The sequence below is a fragment of the Mus musculus genome, chromosome 1 (assembly GCF_000001635.26).
Source record: "Mus musculus strain C57BL/6J chromosome 1, GRCm38.p6 C57BL/6J".
Taxonomy (NCBI): domain Eukaryota; kingdom Metazoa; phylum Chordata; class Mammalia; order Rodentia; family Muridae; genus Mus; species Mus musculus.
The window spans coordinates 178,226,199-178,252,598 of NC_000067.6; the positions used below are offsets into that span (position 1 = coordinate 178,226,199).

General features: G+C 41.3%; 1 protein-coding gene across 2 annotated transcripts in view; it reads left to right on the forward strand.

Moving 5' to 3' along the window:
* Window positions 1–26,400, forward strand: part of Desi2 (desumoylating isopeptidase 2) — a 65,182-nt gene extending 38,782 nt beyond the window's left edge. For both annotated transcript variants that reach the window (NM_024282.3, XM_030243714.1), the window contains 4 exons: window positions 11,714–11,786; window positions 16,414–16,507; window positions 18,143–18,284; window positions 23,037–26,400. In NM_024282.3, the coding sequence (NP_077244.1) occupies window positions 11,714–11,786; window positions 16,414–16,507; window positions 18,143–18,284; window positions 23,037–23,270 (543 nt within the window). In that variant the 3' untranslated portion in view covers window positions 23,271–26,400. The remainder of the gene's footprint in view (window positions 1–11,713; window positions 11,787–16,413; window positions 16,508–18,142; window positions 18,285–23,036) is intronic.

Below are 26,400 nucleotides of genomic sequence, written 5' to 3' on the forward strand. Positions count from 1 at the left end.
TGGCCCCAGACTTAAGCTCAATCACCACCGGGGGAACTAGTCTCGCCATTCTCATTCCCCCTGTTTTGGCCCATGCCTGAGGAAATCGAGTAACCCAGTCCTGTAGTCCCTCAGGGGGGTTCATTTCATTTTGATAAATCTGATACTCTTCTCCTAATTGTAAAGACAACACTAAGGTCCAAGGTGTCTTAGTCCCCCAGGACAATTCTGGTCCAGAGAGGGCAAATGTTATTTGTGCCTTTAATTTGGTTAATAAGTCTCTTCCCAGTAAGGGCATAGGGCACTCCATATGACCAAAAATGAGTGAGTTACTTGGCTCTTTCCTAGGTCCACAGTTCTGGAGGTGGTCCATGGGTATGGCTTTTGCCCTGTGGCCCCAATCACTATCATCTTCTTGTTTTTTATCTTGCCCAAAGGTGATTTGAGCACTGAGTATTCTGTGCCTGTATCGACCAAGAAGCTCACAGGGGTCCCCTCCACTTCTAACATTACCCTAGGCTCGGGGAGAGGGGCCGAACCCCGTCTCCCCTATTTTTCATCACTCTTGAGGGACAGCACTTTCATCCCCTGCTTCTTCTTGGGGCACTCGCGGGCCCAGTGACCTTTGTCTTTGCAGTATGCACATTGATCTTTTTCTAGGGGTGGTCTATCTCTTCTGGGTCTCCTTGGCCCCTGCTGTTTCTTGTCTCCCAGGTCCCCTGTCTGCCTCGTCCTGCCTCTTTCATCTCTATCTACTACTGCAGCCAGTATTCTAGTCAGAATCCTTTCCTGTTTCCTGTCTCTCCTGTCCTCATCTTCTCTTTTCTCTTTCCTGTTTTCTTCTTCTGTCTCTCTCTTATGATACACTTTCTCAACCTCTTTAACCACATCCCTTATAGTATAGTCCTGTAATCCTTCAGTCTGCTGCAATTTCTTTGATATTGGGGGCTGACTGCCCAATAAAAGCCATAATCACAGAAGCTCGCTGTCCTTCCAACATAAGGTCGAAAGGGGTGTACCTTCTGTAAGCCTCCATGAGTCCTTCTAAAAAAGACTGAGGGGGCTCAGTCGTCCCCTGCATAACCTCTCTTACCTTAGCCAAATTTGTGGGCCTACACATGGCATCCCTGAGACCCATCACTAGAGCCCATCAGTAATTGGACAGCCGTCCCTACCTCGTGCCGTGTTATAATCTCATTGAGGGCAGGTCAAGGGGAATCCTTCATCTATCTTGGCCGGGGTCTGGACAGGGTGTCCGGCATCATCCCGGACATTCTTCCGAGCTTCGAGGAGAATTCTCTCTCTCTCCTCGATGGTGAACAAGGTCTGTAAAAGCTGTTGACAGTCATTCCAAGTAGGCTAAGAAAGAACATCAGGGACTCTACCAAGCCTGTAAGGCCAACAGGATTTTCTGGAAAAGGAGGGTGATTAATCTTCTAGTTATAAAGATCAGAGGAAGAAAAGGGCCAATATTATAAGAGTTGTAAGGCATTCTGATCAGATGAGGGTGGCCCAACAGCCCTAAGGGGAAGGACCATGGTGTAGTTGACCGGTCCTTCAGGGGTGGCTCTTCATCGGCTCCTTGTTCCTGTCGAGGGACCTCTTCCTCTGGTCCTAGAGACTGGGGCCAGAAAAGGGGCCAGAGGGGTCAAGGGTTGGGGTTCAGGTTGGGGGGCTTGAAGATAGGGTGGGGGCAAAGGAGCAGGCCACTCAGGAGGCTCTTCTATCTCAGGGCACATCTTAGGGACTAGGCTGTGGCTTCGGCTTCTCCTTTGCAGCACTCTCTCGAACAGCTAGGATCTTGGAGCCGGGAAGACAGGGTGGGAGGAATGGCCAGACCCACTGGGGTGGGGATTGTGCCAGGTCCTCCCACACCATGATGTACAGTTGCTGGTCTGGACGTGATCCTGGTCCTTCCTGAAAAACAGCGGCCTTTACAGCCCTGATGGAGGGTAAATTGAAAGTTCCCTCTGCGGCCATCCTACCCCAAAGATAGGCCATTCCAAGGTACAAAAAGTCCGCCAGGTTTTTTCCTTAACTACCACTGACAAATTCTGTCCTCTCACCCTAACGTCAGTCCAATGGTATAAGTCGGAGACAAAGGGATCGACACAGCCTGTCCCATGACAAAGATCAGAAAAAACAAGAACAAAACAAGGACAAGAGACACCAACACGTCTAAGCACACTCGACCACGTCTGGACTTGAACAACCAGCCAAATGTGACCTCTGACGGGGTGGGATTCTACTTCCACTCCCTTCTCGGTAGAAGGAGCACTCTGTCTCCTTCGTTTTGAAAGATAACAGCCAGGCTCTCCTGACTTCCTTCCACCCTTGGAACGTCTTCCAGGGTTGCAGCCTGTGGCCCTAGGACGTCTCCTTCCACAGCCACTGGGTCCTTACAGCCCACAGTGGCAGCTGCCAGAAAACTGAAACCAGACACAAACCCAGGAGCACCGCACTCAGACAACATATAAGACTCACACAGACGTACCTCCAAGGGGTCTTCGGGGTTCCTGGGTGTCACGCAAATCCCGGATGAGCCCCCACATGAAAGAACCCCCATAGGGAGACCCCCCCCGCACTCAAGTCTTGGGATGGCGCACACCCAAGGAAACACGAAAGACCATCTTGATGCAAACATACGAGGCAGTTTAATGACGGAGCTCCGGGCCAACACGTGTCTCACACAGGAGACAGAGGAATCGACCCTGAGGCACAAAAGTTAGCGGTTTATATAGGAAAAAAGTTGGGGAAATTGGCGTGGTTACACACAATTGGACAGTTTAAACATCAGCAAGCGGTACATGCAAGTTGGGACAAGAGCAACTCTAGAGGGAGGGTGCTTATCTATGTTGGCAGAGCATCTGGTTAAACTCAAACCATATCAGAAGGAGACCAGACCAGGTGGCCCATTACTCAACTGAGCCTGTCCAGAGATTGTCCTTGCATGCCTCTCTTATCTTTATGGCCAGTCAGTTCCTGGAATGACTTAACAGCCTTTGTGCTGGCCTGTCTGGGACCTTGAATTTGGTTTTCTTTCATTTTCATCGGGGTCTTGAACTCCTGTTCCCAGTCATTCTGCCTGGGTCTCCTGAGGGCTAGAATTACAGTGTGTGCCACCATACCTAGCCTTCCCTATCCTTTGTTTTGTTTTGCTCTTTCCATCTTCTGTCTTTCATAGGAAATGAATGACAAATATAGCAACTAATATCTATGGAGACGATACCACAATTCTTTGTCATACCCAGGAAAATTTTAATTACTATCATACTATTTAATCCGGTTATATTCATATTTCTTCAGGCTGTCCCAATAGTGGTTTGTTTTTTTTGTTTTTTGTTTTTTTTTATCTTTTATACTTTTTAGTGTAGGACTTAGGGTTCATTCATTAATGATGTTTTCTAGGATTAGTCATTTGCCTTTTCCTGTCATATTTAAAAGACCATGTCTCACTTCTCATAGTCTCACTACATCCAGACTTGGATGATTCTTCCTTGCTATTATTCTGTTTAAAACATTCTCAAGAAAAACCAAAGGACGTGTAGCCTTTATAAGTATGACATATGACAGCAGCTAGTCCCACTCCTCTAAGCACTTTAAGTCACTTGAATAGAGTGATATCACCACACTTTTCCATTGCAGATGTATCATTTTTCTTTGAAACTTAAGGGGTTGTGGGAAAAGAGGGACTACTTTAAGACCATGTGATTATCAGTTTTCACCCATCTCTCTTTCATTTTTATCATCCATTTGTTATCTGACTCAAATTAGGGCTGCAAAGTGATAATTACCCAATTCTGCCTTGCACCTACATTTTACTGCCTAATTTTCTTAAAAAACAGAAAACAAAACCTGAAAACTAATAAAATGCTTTTTAAAAACACCTTACTCTATAAGCCTATGAATGCTATTCTTATCCAAACAACCACAACTCATTCATTATTAAGAGTTTCTGGTGGTCAAAGCAGCAAGTGGTAGTACACTCAGTAGACAGAGGCAGGTAGATCTCTGAGTTTGAGGCCAGCCTGGTACAGAATGAGTTCCAGGACAGGCAGCAAGCATTACATAGTGAGACCCTGTCTCAAAAAAAGTTTCTGATGTTAATTTTTTTTCACAGTATAGAAACCACTTGTGCCTAACTTCTGTATCATTTTGACATGTCTCCATCAGACAGTTCCCCAGTGAGCCTGCTTCATCTCAGTTAGTTTTTGAGTTCACAGCAGTGCAAAAGCATTGTGCAATCATTCAAAACTGGATTTGAAAATTTGAATTTAGATTTTGGCATGTTGGACAACAATTGTAATGGGTCAAAGCTCCAGCAAATGAGCCACAGCCAGTCTGGCTAAACTATGGTGTTCTGGAAGGTAGTTGTATTAGTTAGGGTTTTACTGCTGTGAACAGACACCATGACCAAGGCAAGTCTTATAAGAACAACATTTAATTGGGGCTGGCTTACAGGTTCAGAGGTTCAGTCCATTACCATCAAGGTGGGAGCATGGCAGCATCCAGGCAGGCATGGCGCAGGTAGAGCTGAGAGTTCTACATCTTCATCCAAAGGCTGCTAGTGGAAGACTGACTTCCAGGCAACTAGGGTGAGGATCTTATGCCCACACCCACAGTGGCACACCTACTCCAACCAGGTCACACCTATTCCAACAAGGCCACACCTCCAAATGGTACCACTCCCTGGTCCAAGAATATACAAACCATCACAGTAGTATTCAGTGCATTACATTATCAGAAATTGAGCATTTGTAATGTTCTACTTGAAAATAACTACCTTTTCTATTTTTCCCCCTTTTCAAGACAGGGCTTCCCTTATAGTAGCCCTGGCTGTCCTGGAATTCACAGAGATCCACTGCTTCTGCCTTCCAGATGGCTAGGACTAAAGGTGTGCGCCACTACCCTCAGCTGTTTTTCTAATTGTCAAAGTGATGCATAACACCTAGGAAAACAGACCTGAACTATAAAAATGAAAGGATCATTTTAAATACCACTCCTCCCAAAGCCCTGTCAGTCTATTACAGAACTAACAATTTGATGTATTTCGGGTCTTATTTATTTTTGAGACAGAGTCTCAGATAGCCGAGGGTGGCCACAAATTTACTGTGTTCCCAAATGTGACTGAACTTCTGATTCTTCTGCCTCCACTTACCATCACTGGATTCATGCACGTGCCTCTATGCTCATTATTTGTGGGGAATAAATGCCAGGCTTTATGCACATGCTAGATTCTAACAACTGAAGCTGCATCATCAGTCCCCAGCCCTTTCTTTTGTTATAGTTGATCAGTCATCTACAGATATTTCATAATTTGATTTTTTTTCATTTTATATGACTTTTTAAATTTTGATTCAACATGTTGGAACAAGCTCCCAGCTATGCAAATGAGCAACAGCCAATCTGTAACTATATATACTATATATCTCATTCTTTTTTAGTAATTGTATGATAATCCATAATACAGATTTGTATGGGTTCTTTAACCAGTTGTCATTGTTAGGTTTCTGTTGCGTTGATAAAACACCATGAGCAAAAGCAGCAGTGAGGGAAGGGTCTGTCTGACTTACACTTCCATCATCACAGTCCATCACTGAGGGATGTCAGAGAAGGAATTCAAGGAAGAGACCTAGAAGCAGGAACTGAAGCAGAGACTTCTGAGGAGCGCTGCTTGCTGGCTTGCTTCCCACAGCTTGCTCAGGCTACTTTCTTATACAGCTCAGGCCTGCCAGCTGTGGTGTGGCTCAGGTGTGGCTTCATCCACAATGGACTGGACCCTCCCACATCAGTCCTTAGTTGGAAAAAAGCCCCATAGACCAGTTTTATAGAAGCATTTTCTCAATTGAGTTTTCTTCTTCCTCGATGACTCTAGGTTGTGTCAAGCTGACAAAAAAACTAACAACATGAACCACTCCTCTACTGATTCTTGTTATTTCAAATTTTTTGGCATTATGGACAATAATAAGATTTTAGAATGCGCTTCTGTATGTGTACAAGTGTTTCTGTAGGGTAGATTCCAAGAGACAGAGTAATTAAGTACCTAGATTGTTTCATAAATGTGCATTCTCCCTTATCCTTTTCCTAACACAAATTATTTGATGGTCATATTTTAAAAAGAATAGGTGATAATGAATATTATTTACTATCTGTTTGCTAGTGACATTATTAATGTTGGTTGACACTAAATCCTTTCTGTGACTGTAATTCCTTCCATGTCTGTGGTTGCATACATATGTGTGTGTATTTTTTTTAATGGAGTTTTGTTTATAGCTATAGCTGGCCATCCTGAGCTTCTGTTTTCTTGGAGTGAGATGATAGATATACTTGGATAAATGTTTTGTGGAGTCCCTTACTGCATACACTGAAGCTCCTTTCCTTCCCAAATTATATTAATCCAGTAAATTTTATCCCTCATGTTCTTGCCTTCCAACTTCTGGTTGTCCAAAATCCAGTAGATTTGGGTAGAGAAGGATATCCCTAGTGCTCTTTCTCCCTGCCTCATCATACTTGTGGATTAAGATGTGAGCTTTCATGCCTTTGAAAGATACTCAAAGCTGTATATTAAGCTTTGTTATATTTGTTGCATTTTTCCCTATGTGTGTTTTTAATCTTTTGATATTATTTATGTACATAAACACATTTTTTGCTTGTTTGTTTTTTGTTTGTTTGTTTGTTTGTTTGTTTTGAGACAAGGTTTCTTAGTGTAACCCTGACTGTGCTAAAACGATCGCTGTAGACCAGACTGGCTTCAAACTCAGAGATCTGCCTGCCTCTGCCCCCTGAGTGCTGAGACTAAAGGTATGTGCCACCATTTTGTGTTAGATTAGCATACAACGTAGTGAGTTTCATCTGGTATCTTCATATATTCCATTATACTTGCTTCTCATCCATTACCTTCTCCCACTGCCGTCACTGAGTCTCCTGCCCATCCCCAGCTGCTTACCTTCTTTCTCTTCTTTCTCTTTTCTCTTTTTTTCGAAACAGGGTTTTGCTGTGCAGCCAATTCTAGTTTTAAATTCACTACCCTTCTGCCTCAGCTTCCCAAATGCTGGGATTATAGGCACTCACCACCATGCCTACTTTAGTAGTTTATCCATTGTTACTAATTGACTTTTAAGTACTACCTTTGACAAACAGCCACTTTTTATTTGTTTGTTTGTTTTTGTTTTTTCGAGACAGGGTTTCTCTGTTCAGCCCTGGCTGTCCTGGAACTCACTTTGTAGACCAGGCTGGCCTTGAACTCAGAAATCCCAAGTGCTGGGATTAAAGGCGTGCACCACCACTGCCTGGCTAACAGCCACTTTCTATATGTACATTTAAACAACTATTTTAAGATGTTCTTACTACATCCTATATTGTTGTGATGAATTTTTCAATGTTGAGACTCCAAAACAGGGCCTGACACATCTACAACTCAACTATATCCTCAGCTATAGTGAATATGTTGCTATCTAGTTGGGAAGTGGCCCAGTTTTCTTTGTTGCTGTGATAAAACACCATAACCATAACGAGGCAGCTTATAAAAGGAAGCATTTAATTGCAATTACATTTTCAAAGGCATGCTAGCTGGAGCAGTTGAGGGCTCATATATATACATATATATTGTGTGTGTGTGTGTGTGTGTGTGTGTGTGTGTGTGTGTGTGTGTGTGGAGAGAGAGAGAGAGATTTCTTTTTTGATTTAAGAATTGTTTATTTTATGTATGTGAGTACACTGTAGCTGTTTTCAGACACACCACAAGAGGGCATTACAGATGGTTGTGAGCTACCATGTGGTTGCTGGGAATTAAACTCAGGACCTCTGGAAGAGCAGTCAGTGCACTTAACTGCTGAGCCATCTCACCAGCCCATTGCCAAATATTTCTAAATTGCTTAATTTTTTTCCCAAGTATAATTTAGGAAGGAAATGGCCTTTCCATTTTTGCTTTTTCTAGTAATGTGTTAGAATGTATGTTATAAAGCCAAGTACATGACTAAATTTTAAAAAGATACAAATGTGGTGGTATGAACCTGTAATCCCAGCGTTTAGGAGGCTAAAGCAGAAAGATCTCTAGTTCAAGGGCAGCCTGTAGTATATAACAAAGCTTATCTTGGAAAAAATTAATAGTGGCTGGGACAGTGCCTACTGGCACTGGTGGCAGGAGCTGATACAGAGGCCTTGAAGGAGTTCTGCTTACTGTCTTGCTCGTCATGGCTGGCTTAGCCTACTTTCTTATAGAACCCAGGACCGCCTAGCCCAAGGGAGGTCCTCCCCCATCAATTACTAATTAAGAAAATGTTCTGTAGATTTGCCTAAAGCCCCATCTTATTGAAGCATTTTTCTCTTCTTCCCCCCGCCCCTTCCTTCCAACCTCTGCAGGACAGGGTTTCTCTAAGTAGCTCTAAGGACTCTGAGATTCTCTTGGCTCCACCTCCCAAGTGCTAGAACTAAAAGTCATGTGCCATCACTGCCCAGCTTTTGAGGCATTTTTCTTAATTGAGGCTCCTTCCTCTCCAAACTAATGTCAAGTTGACATAAAAGTAACCAACACAACTGACCCTTGGGGGGGGGGGTTAAGGTTTTTAAGTCTAAGAGTCACCCAGGTGGTACTGGTTTTAAAGGCATGAAGGGGTCATGAAGAGCAGCTGAGGCTTGGCACTGTGAGAAGCCAGGGGAGTCCATTGGTGGACTGCAGTAGCAGTTGAAGCCCCAGGATTAAAGGGGTCGTAGAGAGCAGGGCTTCTCTGTGTAGCCCTGGCTGTCCTGAAACTCACTCTGTAGACCAGACTGGACACTGCTGCCTGGCAACCTTTCCTTTCTTATTCATCCCCAAGACCTCACAATAATAAGACTATCACAATATAAAATATTGTAAATTTTTAAAGTTCTACAGTCTTTAAAAATTCAAACAACTAAAAATACAGTCCCTTAAAATTAGCCAAGTCCCTTTTAAAATTCAAAGTCTCTCAACTCTGGCCTCCAGACAAATAAAAAAAAAAAAATTCTTATGTCAAGCAGGAAGAACCAGGGCACAGTTACAATCTGAACAAAACAAAATCAAACTGCAGAAGTGTAAATTGCTCAGTGTCCAGTTATCTTCTGAGTCTCTTCAGAAGGCTTGGGTCATTTCTCTGGCTCCCTTAGCAGCACACCCAGCCTGTCTTCTACATTCAGGCCAGCTCCACTCCACCGCTGCTGTTGCTCTTGGTTGTCATCCCATGGCACTGGTGTCTCCAGAATGCTTGGACTCTTCTGCTGCGAGTGGGCTGCACTTTTACCAATAGTCTTCTAGGCTTTCTTCATGATGCTAAGTCTCAACTGCTCTCTATGACCCCTTTAATCTTGGGGCTTCAACTGCCACTGCAGTCCACCAATGGACTCCCCTGGTCAATCCCAGTGCCAGGCCTCAGCTGCTCTTCATGACCCCTTCATGCCTTTAAAACCAGTACCACCTGGGTGACTCTTAGACTGCCAGGTCTAGCTGCCAGTGCGAGATGCAACCTTGGCTGCCTCTGGAATACAGCTTCTGTGTGCATGCTGACTCTGGAAACTCTCCAGAAGACATCAGCTCAGTGATACTGGTTTCTTCCTGATCACTGCTAAGTTCTCAGCCCCAGTTAGAAGCATCAGTTGTCCCAGTAAAGCAAAGGTTTTACTTTAGTAATCCTAGTCTTTTGTCAATCGCAGCTGAGATTCTTCAGCTCCAGCTGACCAGACACCACAGATTCTTCCCACAAATGGCCCGGGAGAGTCTTTGCTTCCCTCTGAAACTTTACAAGCCATGCTTCCATCTTCTGCACTCCTCTCAATGTTCTTATCTTAAAACTCCAATAGAACAGCCCACTAAAGCTTTGCATGCTCAATGGCTCTTCTAGCCCCAAATGCCAAAGTCCTTACATAATCCTCCCCAGAACAGCATAGTGAGATCTCACAGCAGTGCCCCACTGCCCTGGTATCAATATTTGTCCTGGTTAGGATTTCTGTTACTGTGATGAAACATCATGACCTAAAAGCAAGTTGGGGAGAAAATGGTTTATTTGCCTTAACACTTCCACGTTGTAGTTCATCAATGAAGCACGCCAGGACAGAAACTCAAACAGGGCAGGAACCTAGAGGCAGGAGATGATACAAAAGCTGGGGGAGGGGGTATGTTTACTGGCTTGTTCATCATAGCTTGCTCAGCCTACTTTCCTATATAATGTAGGATCTCTAAGCCAAAGGTAGTACCACCCTCAAAGGGCTGGACCCTCCCACATCAATTACTAAATAAAAAATGCTCTACAGGCCTGCCTACAGCCTATTGAGGCTTTTTTTTTTTCTTTTTCTTTTCTTTTTTTTTTTTTTTTAAATGAAGCTCCATCATTTCTCTCTGGTGACTCTAGCTTATGTCAAATTACCTAAAAGTAGCCAGCATGGTAGCTCAGGGGGTAAAGTGCTTGCTGCACAGCATGAGGGCCTGAATTAAAATCCCCAGCCCCTAAATAAAAAGCTGGGGATTTTGATGTCTTTGACTCCAGGACCAAAAGGGTAGAAGAAACAAGCAGATCTCCAGAGCTTCCTGACCAACCAGTCCAGCCAGTCAGTAGACTCCAGAATGAGTGAGAGATCCCTGTCTTACAATGTAATAGAGTAAAACAAAATACAATGGAGAAGCAATTGAGAAAGACTTAATGTTGATGCCTGACCTTGGCATGTGTGCATGTTCATAGGTACACATACATAAAGAGGTATATATCACATGCAATATTAAAGGCACATCATCAGTCTAATCTGGGAGGGGTCCAATAGATTTTTTAACACTCTAGATTTATTGCCTAGGTGTTTGTTTAATGTCTGATAACTCGTTTACCTTCCTCTAGGTTCAAGCCTCTCTAGCCCACCTTTTTAACCCCTGTCATAGTCATGCCCTCCTCTTCCATGTTCTTAGTTGTTTAATTCTCATTTTCCCTCTCTTCCAATCCAATCTTTGTATCTGAGGAAATTGTATTTGTTCTTGTTGCTCCATTTCATATAGTACCTACCTCCTTAGGAAGTTTGTCTTTATGCTGATTGTAGGAAGGTTGTTCTCTATGTTTCATAATGCTTGTTCCTAGTTTCGATTTTTAGGCTGAATTGGGATAGAATAAAAGCCATAAATTTTTACAAAGAATAAAGTATCCTACCTTCAGAGAACTCCCTAAAGTATGAAAGAAAAAGTTTAGGGCAGAAGAAAATTAGACAAAAAAACAGATGTTTGTGTCTTTATGTGGTACTTTTTGTTTGTTTGTTTGTCTGTTTGTTTGTTTGTTTGGGTTGGGTTGGGTTGGGTTGGTTTGTGAGATATCGTCTCACTTTTTAGCTCTGACTAATCTGGAACTCACTATAAAGACCTGACTGACCTGGAAGTGATAGAGATCACCTGACTGAAGCACCGGGATCAAAGGCATGCCACATCATGCTCTGGGGCTGTGTGTGTGCTGTTTTGATCACTAATGGCACTTTTATGTCAATCTTGTTATCAACCTGACTGAAATTTAGATTTCGTTTCATTTACATTTTATTTATTATGTGCTAAACCCTAAGTAAAATGAAACCTTTGTCTATACACAGGAAAGCCTTCCAAGTTAGATGTGGGAGAATAGGCGAGGTAGGCTGCTCTTGGTAGAGTGCAGCATTGGAAAGGAAAATACCAAGACTTGGATTTATACTTGTCCTTTCCTGTAGAGTTAGGCTATAAATGATGATATGCTAAAGTTGTTTTTTCTCTCTTTAGTACTGGATGAATGAATACACCTCATCTATTGGAATTGGAGTTTTTCATTCTGGAATTGAAGTATATGGCAGAGGTATGTGTGCACATAGCTTAAATATGTTTTCTGAGGATTCTGCCAGCTTTAAAAGAAATACAGAATCATGATGTTAGGTCTTTTTGTCTCTTTTCTTTTAAGTAACTTACATATGTTGTAGAAAGTAGAATAAAACTCCCCCATTTGTTTATACTGTTTCAAAAACTGTCTGTGGTAGCATACATTTGTTCCATTATCTTTTTTTCTAATTACTATGTCTTCTAAAACATTTTCTTAACCAGCTCTGGTGGCACACACTTAATCCCAGTATTCAGGAGGCAGAGGCAGAGAGATTCCTGTGAGTTTGAAGCCAGCCTAGTATACAGAGTGAGTTCCAGGACAGCCAGAGCTACACAGTAAGACTCTGTCTTAAAAACAAAAACAAAGAAGCCATTGTTTATGAAGTTATTAAACCATGATTGTTTTTCTTTACTATGTATCAGAGTTTCTAAGAAACTTGTACACTTTGAAAAAACTACATAACAAAAATAATCATTTTAGTTAGTAGAAGTGTCAAACTTTAAATACCATTTTCTGAGGGAGTTTCAGTAGAATGTTGGATTTGGCAGGCCTGTGAGCATCAATAAAGTCTAAGACATTGCTGAGAAAATCTTGTGTTCAGTAATATCTAGCATTTTTCTCAGAGTTATAGCGAAATATCATTGTGAATTATAAGCTTGCCCTTTAGCAGGAGGTCCTGTACTTGGTAGTCTTTGAACTAGGTAGTCTTTGTAACCTAAAATACATTATCTAGTTTGCCCAGGGTAAACGGCCTACCTATCTGTTCACTAAATTTAAAGAATAACTCCACTTAAGTAAATGTTTCAGTGTCCTGTTTCTGCTGCCTTTGTGTAGGAGTGGGGAGGTGCTGACAGTTGAAGCCAGGACCTCACACTTGCCAAAGCAGGTGTTGTGCCTTTGGGCTATGTCCCTAGCCCCTGTCTATTTTTTTTTTTTATATTAGTTACTTCCAAATGCAGTTTAGCATATTCAGTCTTGACTATAAAGATTTGTCATTAGGCTTTACTTTATTTGAAATGGGAATGCTCATTACCCCTAAGAAACAATGAGGGGCTTCAGCTGAAATCTTCAGTGATTAGAATATTACAGTAGGTGGGATTATAGGCTGTAGGTTTCCTGTCTGGCCTTTGCCTAAGATGTGTGACTTCTTTTTGGTTAAATCTAAATACTATGTTATGGTTTCCATAGTGCTGTGAACTTTGCAACCATGTGATCATGCTGTAAGGTAAAGAGAATGTGGCTTTTTTTATAAAAAGAAATTGAGGTTCTAACTTGCCACCATTCATACTGCTAATAACTAGGATTTGAACTCTAATGTTCTTACACAGTTCACTGCTCTATACCTATATTCGTCTCATAAAATAATTTTAATCCCAGGCTTCCAGGGGCACTGGGGTCATCGCTCTGCTTGGCCAGACAAACCACAGGGAGTTCGGAATGTCTGTTGCAGAATGATACTGTTGAAACTGTTGAGTGGAGAACAGATTTTGGTTGGGATAGTTAGGAGACGTCTGAGTGCTACCTGGCACTCAGGGGAGGTGGTGGTCTGGTCTGTGTGGGAGCTGTACGCAGTTAAAACAAGTGGTGTCATCGTGTGGGGGAGGTAGAGTCTGCAGGACTCAGACCGATTCAGGATGTTACAGCTTTCCGTCTAGTATTTTCAGGACTTCTGAGTGTGCGCGAAAGGTCTCTAATTCTTGTGCTTTCTTTTGGGCTCTTTTTCTTCTGTTGGCTTGCCTGTCCAACTTTGATGAGATTTTTTTTGTTTTATCTTACTGTATTTTGTTATATTGTTATCTCTTAGAACCCCGTCCTTTTCTAACTAGAGACAGAAAAGTGAGTGGATCCGAGTGGGAGGGGAGGTGGGAGGAGCTAAGAAGAGAAGAGGGAGGAGAGCAGTAGTCAAGATGCACTGTATGAGAAAAGAACCTGTTCAATAAAAGGGGAAAAAAGGAAAAAAAATAATAAAATAAAACAATTTTAAAACAAAAACATGATTCAAAACATGTTCATGAAACCTCAGAGAAATAATTTTTTCTTGTACAAAAGTAAATAAACATAAGTAAAAGGACTTCTATCTTCCATGCAGGTATGAAGCCAGATGGTGGGGGTGCACTCCTTTAGTTCCAGCACTTGGAAGTTACAGGCAGGCAGAGCTCTTAAGGACAGCCAGGGCTACACAGAGAAACCCTGTCTCCAAAAAAAAAAAAACAATGATTCTTGCCAAATACAATTTTAGTATATACAATATTTTAATTAAAAGTTATATAGCAAAATTTACTGATCTTAAAGAGAAGCAGGGTGTAGTGGTTGGTATATTATGTGTTTATATCCCAGCATTTAGGAAACGAAAATAGGATTGTGGGTTTGAGGCCAGAATGAATCTCTACCTGAAGACCAAATAGACAAAATTTAAAGCAGGCATAGAAGTGGATACCTACAATGTCAGCATTTAGGGAGCAGAGACTGGAGAACTACAAGTTCAAAGCTGGCCTGGGCTACATGGTTAATCAGGTCAGCTTAGGGTACCTAACCAAATCCTTCCTTTAAAAAGAAAAAGGAGCCGGGCGTGGTGGCGCACGCCTTCAATCCCAGCACTCGGGAGGCAGAGGCAGGCAGATTTCTGAGTTCGAGGCCAGCCTGGTCTACAAAGTGAGTTCCAGGACAGCCAGGGCTACACAGAGAAACTCTTTCTCGAAAAACCCAAAAAAAGAAAAAGAAGGAAAAAAAAAAAAAGAAAGAAGAGAAAAAGTAGTTTATATTTCAAAATTAAGCACTAAGCACCCTAGTCTGCATCATTTTTTAAAAATGTCTACAGAATGTGTGAATGACAAGTTAAGCTTCAAGCTTCATGGTTAAGAGTACTTCCTGCTGTGGCACACACCTTTAATCCCAGCACTTGGGAGGCAGAGGCAGGTGGATTTCTGAGTTTGAAGGCAGCCTGGTCTACAGAGTGAGTTCTAGGACAGCCAGGGCTATACAGAGAAACCCTGTCTCGAAAAACCAAAAAAAAAAAAAAAAAAAGAGTACTTCCTGCTATTCCAGAAAACCGTGTGGAGATGGAGGACTCCAGTTAGTAACTAACTGGGACTCTAGCTCCAGAAGAACCCATTGTCTTCTTCTGGCCTCTGCAGGTATTAGCACATATCCAGTGGCATATACATCTAGATATACACACACACACATATTCAAGTAAAATTTAAATGAGAAAAACTAAACCTCATCTACCTTGTTCTTTCCTATGTTTTGTCTTAAAACTTAAGACTATATATTTAACAAATCTATCCATTTATTTAAGTATTTTGAGACAATCTTGCTATGAAGCTCTGACCCATCTGAAACTCACATTGTAGACCAAACTGTCTTCAAGCTTTAGTAATCCTCCTGCCTCTACTTCTCTAGCACTGAAGTTATAGGCATGTACCAACATGTCTAGTTATTTAGTAAACCTTAAATGATAGGGTTAATTTAAGCATTTATTTGGAATTGCTTATTCTACTAAGATTTTAATACTTAATATCTAAATGAGATACCAGAATTGAAGCCAAAAATTTTGGTTCTTTCCTGATTTGAAACTATCTGCATTTATGTTGTAGATGTGCATATAAGTACATGTATTTATTTAGCCAGAAGTACCTGTATTAGGAGAACGTACAGATAGTGCCCTCCTAGTATAAGACTTGTTGTGAAGAATATGGGGGTGGCTGTGTAATAGTAGTTGGCATCTTACTGTGTTTCAGATTTGATGTTTATTTTGTTTCAGAGTCCTGGTTTATATATATAGTTCAGACTTGCCTTGGAACTCACTAGGAGCCGCCCAGTCTAGCCTAGAACTCAACGATCTTCCTGCCTCCTGAGAGCTAAGAATACAGACATACACACTATGCTTGGTGCAGTAGTGTTTTCACTCCTAACTCGGTGTACATCCTAGTCTTCCAGGTTGGGTAGATGCATGCAGCCCAATGCAGAGCACACCAAAAACAAAACAACACTCATCTCAGTTTCTCCAGTAAGTATAGTGGCCAGGTGCTGAGCTGCTGGCCTCCTGGTATGATGGCACCACAGAAAGAAATCACTTTTGAGCTGGTCACTCTCCTAGGCTCAGAGCAGTATACAGAGCAGTCACAAGCATTTTGAAGTGTCTGTAAGTGTTAGCATTTTAAAGACAGATAATCTGGGGCTGGTGAGATGGCTCAGCAGTTAGGAGCACTGGCTGCTCTTCTAGAGGCCATGAGTTCATTTCCCAGCAACCACATGGTGGCTCACAACCATCTATAATGAGATCTGGTGCCCTCTTCTGGCCTGCAGGCATACATTCAGGTAGAACACTGCATATATAACTTTAAAATATGATATGATGCCCTCTTCAGGCAGGCAGATGTATATGCAGCAGAGCACTAATTCATTAAATAAAGTTTAAAAAAAAAAATAATAATAATATGTATGAGTCTGTATGAGTTATACATAAACAGGACTTTGCAAAAAGCACTGTATATGCTGAAAAATATTCAAGTTATATTATTTTTGTAGTATTTTAAGGCTGATTTAGCATTCTGATTACATTTTATGCAATACATACTAAAAATTTTGCCTTGTATCTTTTCAGAGTTTGCTTATGGTGGCCATCCATATCCTTTTTCTGGAATATTTGAAATTTCCCCAGGAAATGCTTCTGAGCTAGGAGAAACATTTAAATTTAAGTAAGTAGGAGGGTAATTTCTATTACACTGTAGTAGGCGGCAGAGCTTGTTTGGGGTATAAAGAATTCAGCCTGGTCTACAGAGTGAGTTCCAGGACAGCCAGGGCTATACAGAGAAACCCTGTCTCGAAAAACCAAAAAAATAAAATAAAAAATAAAAATTTAGAAAATTGGGCTGAGGGCTGGTGAGATGGCTCAGTGGGTTAGAGCACCCGACTGCTCTTCCGAAGGTGCAGAGTTCAAATCCCAGCAACCACATGGTGGCTCACAACCATCCTTAACAAGATCTGACCCCCTCTTCTGGAGTGTCTGAAGACAGCTACAATGTACTTACATATAATAAATAAATAAATAAATAAATAAATAAATAAATAAATAAATAAAAGAAAATTGGGCTGAAAAGATGGCTCAGAGGTTAAAAGCACTAACTGCTCTACCAGAGATCAATTCCCAGTAACCACATGGTAGCTTATAACCATCTGTCATGGGATCTGATGCCCTCATCTGGGGTGTCTGAAGACAGCACCAATATACTCAACATATATAAAAATAAATAAATCTTCAAAAAAATTTAGAAAATTAAATATCTTAAATTTGGTTTAATGACTGATACTTTGTTTTTAAATTAAATTGAACTGAGTTATATAAAAATGGAAACTCAAATAATGTCTGAAAAAGCTTGTCTTACTTTTGTTCAGGATCTCTAAGTTGTTTTTTGTCTGCTTTTCAAATATAGTTGTCTTTGTTTAGCTTACATTCTGCCTTAGGAAACCCCTTGCCTAATGATCTCCTGCCTAGGCTCCCTATTTCAGAGGGAGAATAGACAAGGTGGAATTTTTATTATGACCTACTATAAAATCTCTTTCCCCAATGAAAGAAACACTTGTAAATTCAAAATAACTGAACTGTTTATCCTGGAAACTACTATCAATAGCATCAGTGTCGTGGAAACCCTGAACCAACAGGGTGTCCTGGGCCTTTCCCTCTCTCAGTCAGTCTTCTTATTCCTTAATTGTTACGTCTAAAATGATGTTTAGAGTCTTCATTTCAGGAAACTTTAAAGGAACTTCTGGGTCTATACTAATGAATTTTCCCAGTGTAAAACAGATAATAAATTCAGAATAGGGCTACAACACTTCTGAGTGCATAGCTCTCAAAACTCGGCACTGAATTAAAGCATTTGTATATAATAATGCCAGATAAAATGGTACAAACTGTGCTAAATAAAATGATTTTCTAATAATTTTTAGATTTGTTTACAACTAGCTTATATCTAAAATTCTGCCTTTTATTGAGAAATATCTGCTATATTTTCCAGGAAACATATTGAAGTGTTTTATTTGATGTTTTGAATGATGTTTTAAAATGTGGTCTGTCTCACTGCAGCACAAGAACAATTACTGCCAAAGATTTTTTCTTCATGAAAATATGGCTAACCCCAGTATTTAGCAGGGATATTTTTAGCTTTGAATATGATTCTCTAATATGTTTCATAAAGCAAAATAGAAACTAAAATCATTGAAATTTTTAAGTAAGCAAGTGTTTAATTATGCTTATTATAAATAAAATATATGAGCAAAACTCACACAGCTTTGTTTTGTTTATTTTGGATTTTTTTTTGTGGTTGTTCTTTAAGAGAAGCTGTTGTTCTAGGAAGTACGGACTTTCTAGAAGATGATATAGAGAAAATTGTAGAAGAACTGGGGAAAGAGTATAAGGGCAACGCCTACCATCTGATGCACAAAAACTGCAATCACTTTTCTTCAGCTTTATCAGAGGTAAATTTAGTTTCTTTGTTTGGTTGGGGTGTTTTTTTGGTTTGGTTTGGTTTTTGTTTTTCTGTTTTTATTTTTTCAAGACAGGGTTTCTCTGTGTAGTTCTGGTTGTTCGGGAATTCATTCTGTAGACCAGGCTGGCCTTGAACTCACAGAGATCCGCCTGTGCCCGCCTCTCATGCTGGGATTAAAGGTGTGCACCCCCACAGCCCAGCTCAACTTCATTCTTTAAGCCCTTCACGTGACACTTTCCTGTGCTTTCTGTATCACTGTATTCAACCTTGGTGTTTTCCCCTAATTTTTCGTGCATAAAATTATTGTATTTCTTTATCTAGTGTGGCTGATCTTTCCAGAGTTGGCAGTTCATAGAGTCAGCTAAGTTGAAGTGGCAATTCTGGTCATTCTTTTGTAGTAGGAAGAGTGACTACAGATAACTGCCCCTTATTCAATTGGCTGCGTCCTATGCTAGCATTCTGACTGTGGCAGATACATGAGGAAAAGACATTTCTATTCATATTGGAGTGCCATTGTGTCCTTTGGTCCCAGTTTGTCTTTGTGGGGACTACACAGAACAAAGCAGTTTACCATAAGCCACCAAGAAAGAGAAAGGCTGAGGAGGGATCTGCCAAAAGGCATCCCTACCACCCACAACCTCACTGCTAAGTGCTGGACCTTTCAGTAATGCCCTAGCAACCGCACTTAGTGCCCGAACCTTGGGGGAATGTTTAAGATTCAAACCGTAACACGATGAAACTTTTTTTTTTTTTCAGTTTTTCAACACAGTTTCTCTGTGTAGCCCTGTTTGTCCTGGAACTTTCTCTGTAGACCAGGATGGCCTTGAACTCAGAGATCTGTCTGCCTCTGCCTCCTGAGTGCTGGGATTAAAAGTCATCTATCATACCTGGCTTTTATTGTATTTTTTTGTATCCATGATGTTTTAGTTTCTTTTCTGTTAGTGTGATAAAACACAATGATTGTGGAAGCTTAGAAGGACGGGCTTATTTGGCTTACGGTTCCAGAGAGTAAGAGTCCGTTGTGGTAGGGAAACATGGCAGCAAGAAGCTGGCATGATGACAGGAACTGGATGCTACAAGCTCACATCTTGAACCACAAACTCCAAGCAGGAAAAAGCACATTGGGAGTAGGTGAGGCGTTAAGCTCTAAACCCACCCCTTATGGCATAGTTCCTCCAGAAGGCCACACCTCCTGAGCCTTGCTAAACACTACCACCAATAGGACTAAGTATTCAAGTGCTCAAGACTATAAGGAACATTTCTCATTCAAACCATTACACATCTGCAATGAAATTTAACAACAACAAAACAACATCATAATGCTATACAGGTAGTTATACAGATAGAGTCATTGTTTTCTGTTGGTTTTTTTTTTTTTTTTTTTTTGACAGGGTGGCTTTGAACTCACAGAGATCTGCCTGTCTCTGCCTCTCCCCCCCAATATTGGGATTAAAGGCATGTGCCACCAGGCCCAGCATGATGCAACCCCTCTTAAAAGCATTCTTTGGACTAAAGTTGACAAATTAGAACTGAAACTACAACCATAAAACCCCAGATAAGGGGGCCGTTTACATCCTAGAGGTCATTCAGCAGCAGTATATAATTTCTTACTGCTGGCTTCAGAAGGCAGAGGCAGGGGGATCTCTGTGAGTTTGAGGCGAGCCTGGTCTATATAGTGAGTTCCAGGCTAGCCAAGACTATTTAGAGAGACTCGGTCAATTAATCATTCAATCAGTAAATGAAATTAGAATTTATTTTGATTTATAGTTTAGTTCAAGTGCAAGTCCCTCCTGGCAAGGGATGCATGGCAGCCGGAACCTGGGGCTGCTGATTACATTACATCCATAGTAAAGGAGCGAGAAGTGCACCCTGGTGCTCGGCTCACTTTCTCCTTTCTAAGATATCCTAGAGCCCAGTTCATGAATTGTGCTGTCCACATTGGGAGAGGGGGTTCTTCCTACCCCAGTAACCTAACCTAAACAACCCCTCAAAGACAGGCCTAGAGGTTTATCTGTTTGCTTATCTTCTATTTGTCTTATAAAGTTGACAATATTAATTTTCATTTGTTTATTCCTTATTGTATTGATACTCAGATTCCTTGTCTCAAGAAGCTCACAGCATTTCATAACACAAAATGCATTAAGTACAACTTCAAAAGTCCCTATATATAGTCTTTAGTAGTTCCAACACTGTTAAAAGTGTAACTCTGATCTCTTAACTGTGAGCTCTTTTCACATAAAATTAAGTTGCCTACTTAAGCATACAATGGGGCAGCTCAGAGTAAGCATTCTAATTTAAAATGGAGCATAACAAGAAATGATCGGAACCAGCCGGGCATGGTGGCGCATACCTTAATCCCAACACTTGGGAGGCAGAGACAGGAGAATTTTTGAGTTTGAGGCCAACCTGGTCTACAGAGTAAGTTCCAGGACAGCCAGGGCTACACAGAAAAACCCTGTCTTGAAAAAAACTAAAAAAAAAAAAAATCAGAACCAAAGCAAAGACCAAAAACCATCAAGGAAAACACCAAATTCCATAGCACTATTTCTGCCATTTGGGGCTCCTGTTGGACCCATTTGTGACCTTAAGGGCTTGGAGGCTTGGATATTTCCACTCTCCCAGCTCTGTTGCCTCAGCACATATATTATCTCACTTCATGCATGCAGCTTTCCTTAGCAAACAGCCATGATTCTGGCATCTCCAACTAACTGGGGTCTCTACTGCAAACTAGGGTTCACCTTCCGAGCTTCATACAGGTTGGCCTCTCAGGGTCTTCTGCCCTGCCATACATTGCCTGTCCTCGTCAGTTTTATAAAACCATAGAATAAGACACCATGATCCACACAATTATACATCTTATGCCTGAGGAACCAGTTTTATGTGGATCATATTACCAGGTTCTGCTGCCAGCTCAGGAGGCAGCCTGCTTTCTTGGACCACAGTTGTCCTGCATGTACAGTCAAGAAGCAGAAAATGATAAACCCTGGTGCTGAGTTTTCTTTCACCTTTTTGTGCAGTGTCTGGCTTTCCAGCACATGAGTGGTGCTGTACACATTGAGGATATGTCTTCTCACCTTAATGATCTAACCTGCTAGATAATCCCTCACAAACCTTTGTTTGGTGGTTGGTCCAGTTGACAACATTATGCATCCCACAGTATAAACTAAATACTATCTGATAGCCATAGTAAAAAAAAAAAATGTTATGACCCTGTTTTTACAAATGCACAGAAGATAAATATCACAGTTACCTCACTAGTAATAGTCTATTTCATTTTTTTTTTTAAATCCGGTTACAATGTTAAATACCCTACTAATGGGATTTGACCCAGAGTTTTTAACTCTTAGGAGTTAAGATGAGTAGCTGCTCTTTCAAGGGGACCAAAATTCAATTCTCAGCACCCACATGGTAGTTCGCACTAAAGTTTTAGGGAATCTGATAGGTGCTGAGTAATCAGAGAACATATTACCTGTCCATAAGTGAAGCCACCTGATTTTCCTTTTAGCTAAAAGAGAAAAAGGATTAAGGAATGCTGCTGAATCTTAGGGAAAGTGTTGCACAATTGCCAGCTTTTTAAATGTCAACTACCTCTTTGACAACCAAAGTAAGAAACTTTGAAACCTCTAATAGTTTCAAATATTTTAAAAACAGTAGTTTCATATCTCATGATCATAATCTTTAGTATGACTAGAGACAAACCATCAAAGTGGCAGTGGAGCATGGATTCAGTTGAGCCCATTTGTGTGTGTGTGTGTGTGTGTGTGTGTGTGTGTGTGTGTGTAGATGATAAGAGGGTAAAGTCAACATTGTAACTGAACTGCCTCTCACTCTCTGAAATAAGAGGGACAAGACTCTGGCAGTGGAGCATGGATTCAGTTGAGCCCATTTGTGTGTGTGTGTGTGTGTGTGTGTGTGTGTGTGTGTGTGTGTGTGTAGATGATAAGAGGGTAAAGTCAACATTGTAATTGAACTGCCTCTCACTCTCTGAAATAAGAGGGACAAGACTCCCCAGTCCTAAGGACCTGTAAGAATAAGAAGTGGGCAGAGAAATGCAGCAGATTATCAGCCAAGAAGAATTCCAGCTGGCACCCACTTGTACCCCCTAGAGTCCTCAGGCCAAAGGCTAGCTAGGCCTCCATGCCTTGTCCTGACCATAGTCCCTCTTCTGTCAGGATATTATGGAGCTTGTCTTCATTTGTCGACTCTTCTTTCTGAACCATATGAGCTTCCTTGAAACAAATGGGTCATGGTTGAAAGCAAAGACAGAATGCAGCTGAAGGGAAAGTGGGGTGGTAGAAATGGAAGAAAGTATGAAAGAACCTGGGAAAAGAATTAACAAGAAGATACCAAAGACTGACTCTTCTAACAGCATGAGGCTTCTCTACTCTAATAACACCTGTACTAGCAAGCCTCTTTCCTTCTGTTTGTTTAAAAGTAATTTTACATGTTTCAAAGTAGCTCAATGATCCAAGACAGACAGAAACCAAGGGGAATTGGCTTGACTTCACAAATGTAAAAAGTACATGGCTGAAAGAAAGGATTGGGGCTTGGTAGTGTCCGGCTCCTGAGTTAAGGCACTGCTTCTCAGCAGACTGGAGTAGTCTGCTTCTCAGGGCAAGCTGGTCTGCAGTATATTTTCTCTACAGCCACCCCCTCCTCCTCCCCCTCCATCTCCCCCTCCCTTTAATAGTACCATCAGCATTGATCTCTTTTTCCTAATACAGAGCTCTGTCCTCCTTAGATTCTCTGTGGGAAAGAGATTCCTCGCTGGATCAACCGGCTGGCCTACTTCAGCTCCTGTATACCCTTTCTACAGAGTTGCCTGCCAAAGGAGTGGCTCACTCCTGCTGCACTTCAGTCTAGTGTCAGCCAAGAACTCCAGGATGAACTAGAAGAAGCAGAGGATGCAGCCGCATCCAGTGCCATGGCAAGTGCTGCAGCTGGTGCCAGAACTGGGCGTCACACTAAACTATAAGACCTCTGAAGTCAGGCCTTCAGAACTGTCTCTGGCAGTTGAGTATCACTAGAGAAAAAGAAAATAGAGTTAAATGTCCTTTGGATATTTTGTATGCAAAGATGGCTCTCCCCCAAATCCCAGTTTTTCAGCTCAGGATTATATTTGTAATCAAAAACAAAAAAACAAAAAAGAAGAAAAATAGCTTGGCGCAGGAGGGAGAACTTTGTATGAAGCTGCCCTCTTTTCTTTTCTTTTTAACCCACTTGTAAATTTGGATTCACTTCCTCTGTTTTATACGAGCTCTGTTAAATTACGTTTACAGTATTTTGTACCACTGTTTACAAATCTTGCATGGACTTCTGCCACCATGAAAGAAGAATATCCTCATCTTCAAATATTAGGCAGATGATCTTTGTACACTTCCTGACAGTTGCCAGAGCTACAGCATAGGTAGTAGGCACAAGGAAAGGCTTCCACAGCCGCAGTCCTCATCGCTGCTTACAAGCTGTCCCGGAGATCTGTATTTGTTTTGTTACCAATGTTGGCACCCAGATACCGGAATCCAAACTGGCCTGACATGAAGGAGCACACACACAGCCAGAGGGCTTGGGTCCTGGTCAGTTCCTCTCCACACCCTTCTTCCCATTCTGAGTAGCACATTTCCCAAGGTGCCCGTGGAGCAGCTGGTCTCACCCCAGATATGCCCACCTCAGCAGGGTGGTACTCTTGTATCTGCCTGGCTTGATGCCTCTGATTCTTTAATGAAGATACTCTTATAACTGATGAGTGTTTTTGCACATGTGTTAGGAGAGGGGCTTCATTTTATTTTAATACATTCTAACTCCTCCCTGTACAGGATATTTTGGTGGGGTGGGAGTATCCTAACCTAGCTTCCTGAGCAGCAGTACAAGCTGACACTGAACTGCTTTTTAAACTAGCCAGGCTACCTTTTGTACTGGATATTGAAACCTAGAATCTAAAACACACCCCAAAGGTAATTCTTTAATAGTTTGTGTACACCGTATCAGAAATGGCTTATTGGAGTTTCTTAGTTCATGATGGGAGTAGCCGCACCTCATAATAGAGATTCTATTTTCATTGATATCTTGTTGAAAATTATACTTTTGTGTGTCTTAAATTCATTTTTTTATGTTCTCAAATGTATCTCTCTTACATAACATACTCTTGGGAATGAGGTTGTGCTACAGAGAAGTCTTAGTGAGGAAGTCATCTGTTAGAGTCCAACCCCAGTTGACCCTTGGATGTAGAACCAATCATTACATGTCACAATCAATGTTCTGCCTTAAGAGTGAGTGTCCTGTGTAAGTAGTGGATACAACATAGGAACATCCAAGGTACTGACTGCAGCTTTAGATACGTGATTAGTGTGAGAGTCACATTCTCTGTGTGAAGATACATGTCTTTGAGTAAATTTCATCTTTAATTTTTCCATGAGCTGATTTTGATTGATACTTTTTAACGTAAGCACACCCTCTTTATAGGGAAAGTAAACCTTGAGTTATTTAACACTGGCCTGAGGAAAACGAAGTCACTTTGTACTGTTTGACTGTTCTGTTTCCAGAGAAGAAAGCTGCTGCAAGTTACTCTACCCGTGCCGGGTGGGGCAGAGCATTTGTTTCAGGAACGGTGCAGCAAGACAGAATATGTGGTCTTTATGAAGAGTCAACTTAGTTCAGGTCTGAAAATGAGACTTAGGACAAAACACTAATGCTCCCCAAGAGGTGTCACCACGAGAGCCCAAGCCCTCAGCCCAGCTTGGTAAGAAAGAGATGCTTGGTACAGTTGACTTGGGTTTTTGTTGTTGTTGTTGTTTTATTAATAGTGTGGATCATGGTGTTTTCTAATCCATTGAGATATAAATGTTTTGACCCAAGGGAGTGGCCCCTCAGTTAGACACTTCTGGGTAAATAGCCAGGTACATCTCTGTGCTTACCCTCATTTCAGCAGCTCAGCACACAAGTGACTTGCTGTTCTCATGCCTGACTGGGACATTTGACGTTTGAAGAAATGTAAAAGTCTTCTAGGAAATAAACAGCTCATGTGCAGGTCACCTGAGAGTCAGGACACAAGATTCCTTGCACTTTGGTGTCCCTGAGGTTGGAAGGAAGAAAATCTCTTTAGTGAGACCAACCTTCTCCACAGTGTAGATTAGCAATGGATTAATTAACTTTGCTTTTCTTGCCCTCAGAAGGTAACAATGAGTTCTCCACATGAACTCATAAGAAAAACCACAAGTCAGAACTCCAGTCATGAATTTACATGAGTTTACATATTTTGTAGTTGTAACCAAGTGAAACTGTTTCTTCTGGTAGGTGTTTGAACAATAATAGCAGTAATAGATCAGATAGTTGGTTTCTGGTGCTTGTTTTAAATATGCTTGGGCTTTTTAAATCCTCATTGGTGGCATTGGCTTTAGAAGTGTGACTTGTGAGGCTGTAGAAAGTGGTGACTGTCCTAGAGCACCTCCAGGCCTGAACTCCGGCCAACTATTGCTCTGCTTCACAGCAATAGCATACCTACCATCACCAGCATCTTACAGAGCAGGGAATTCCAGGGTTAGTCCATTGATAGCCGTGTGTGTGTGTGTGTGTGTGTGTGTGTGTGTGTGTGTGTGTGTGTGTGTGTGTAGATTAAGCACTGCAGACAGCTGCAGGACTCTGTTTCCATGGCTTCTTCCATCATAAGTCGGGTAGAACCATGTTCACTGCTTCACAGCTCTAACCCATGTGTTGTCTTATGGCTCCATTATATATTTACTATAGCTTTGGTGTATGCTATGTTTTCTTTTTAAATGACTAATGTTAAAAGTTAGTTTTTCAGCAGTTAGCCATCCTCTCATTACATCTTATTCTTGCCGGTATGGTTTGAGAGTGTAGCTTGATTGTTAGACTTTCATTGTCTGCTCAGTCTATTCACACACATCTCCACTGTCAACAAGTGGGACAGCTGTCAACAAATCTTCATGGATCTGAAGAGAATTTCTGTGAAGTTGAATGCAAGTGTACTGTCATTCACAGTGTTTATAAAACACCAGGAACCTTCACTTTTGCTACCTTGATATAGAATTGGACTATCATGTTACAACATTGAAATACATCAATTTATTAAAAACTACTTTTATAAGAAA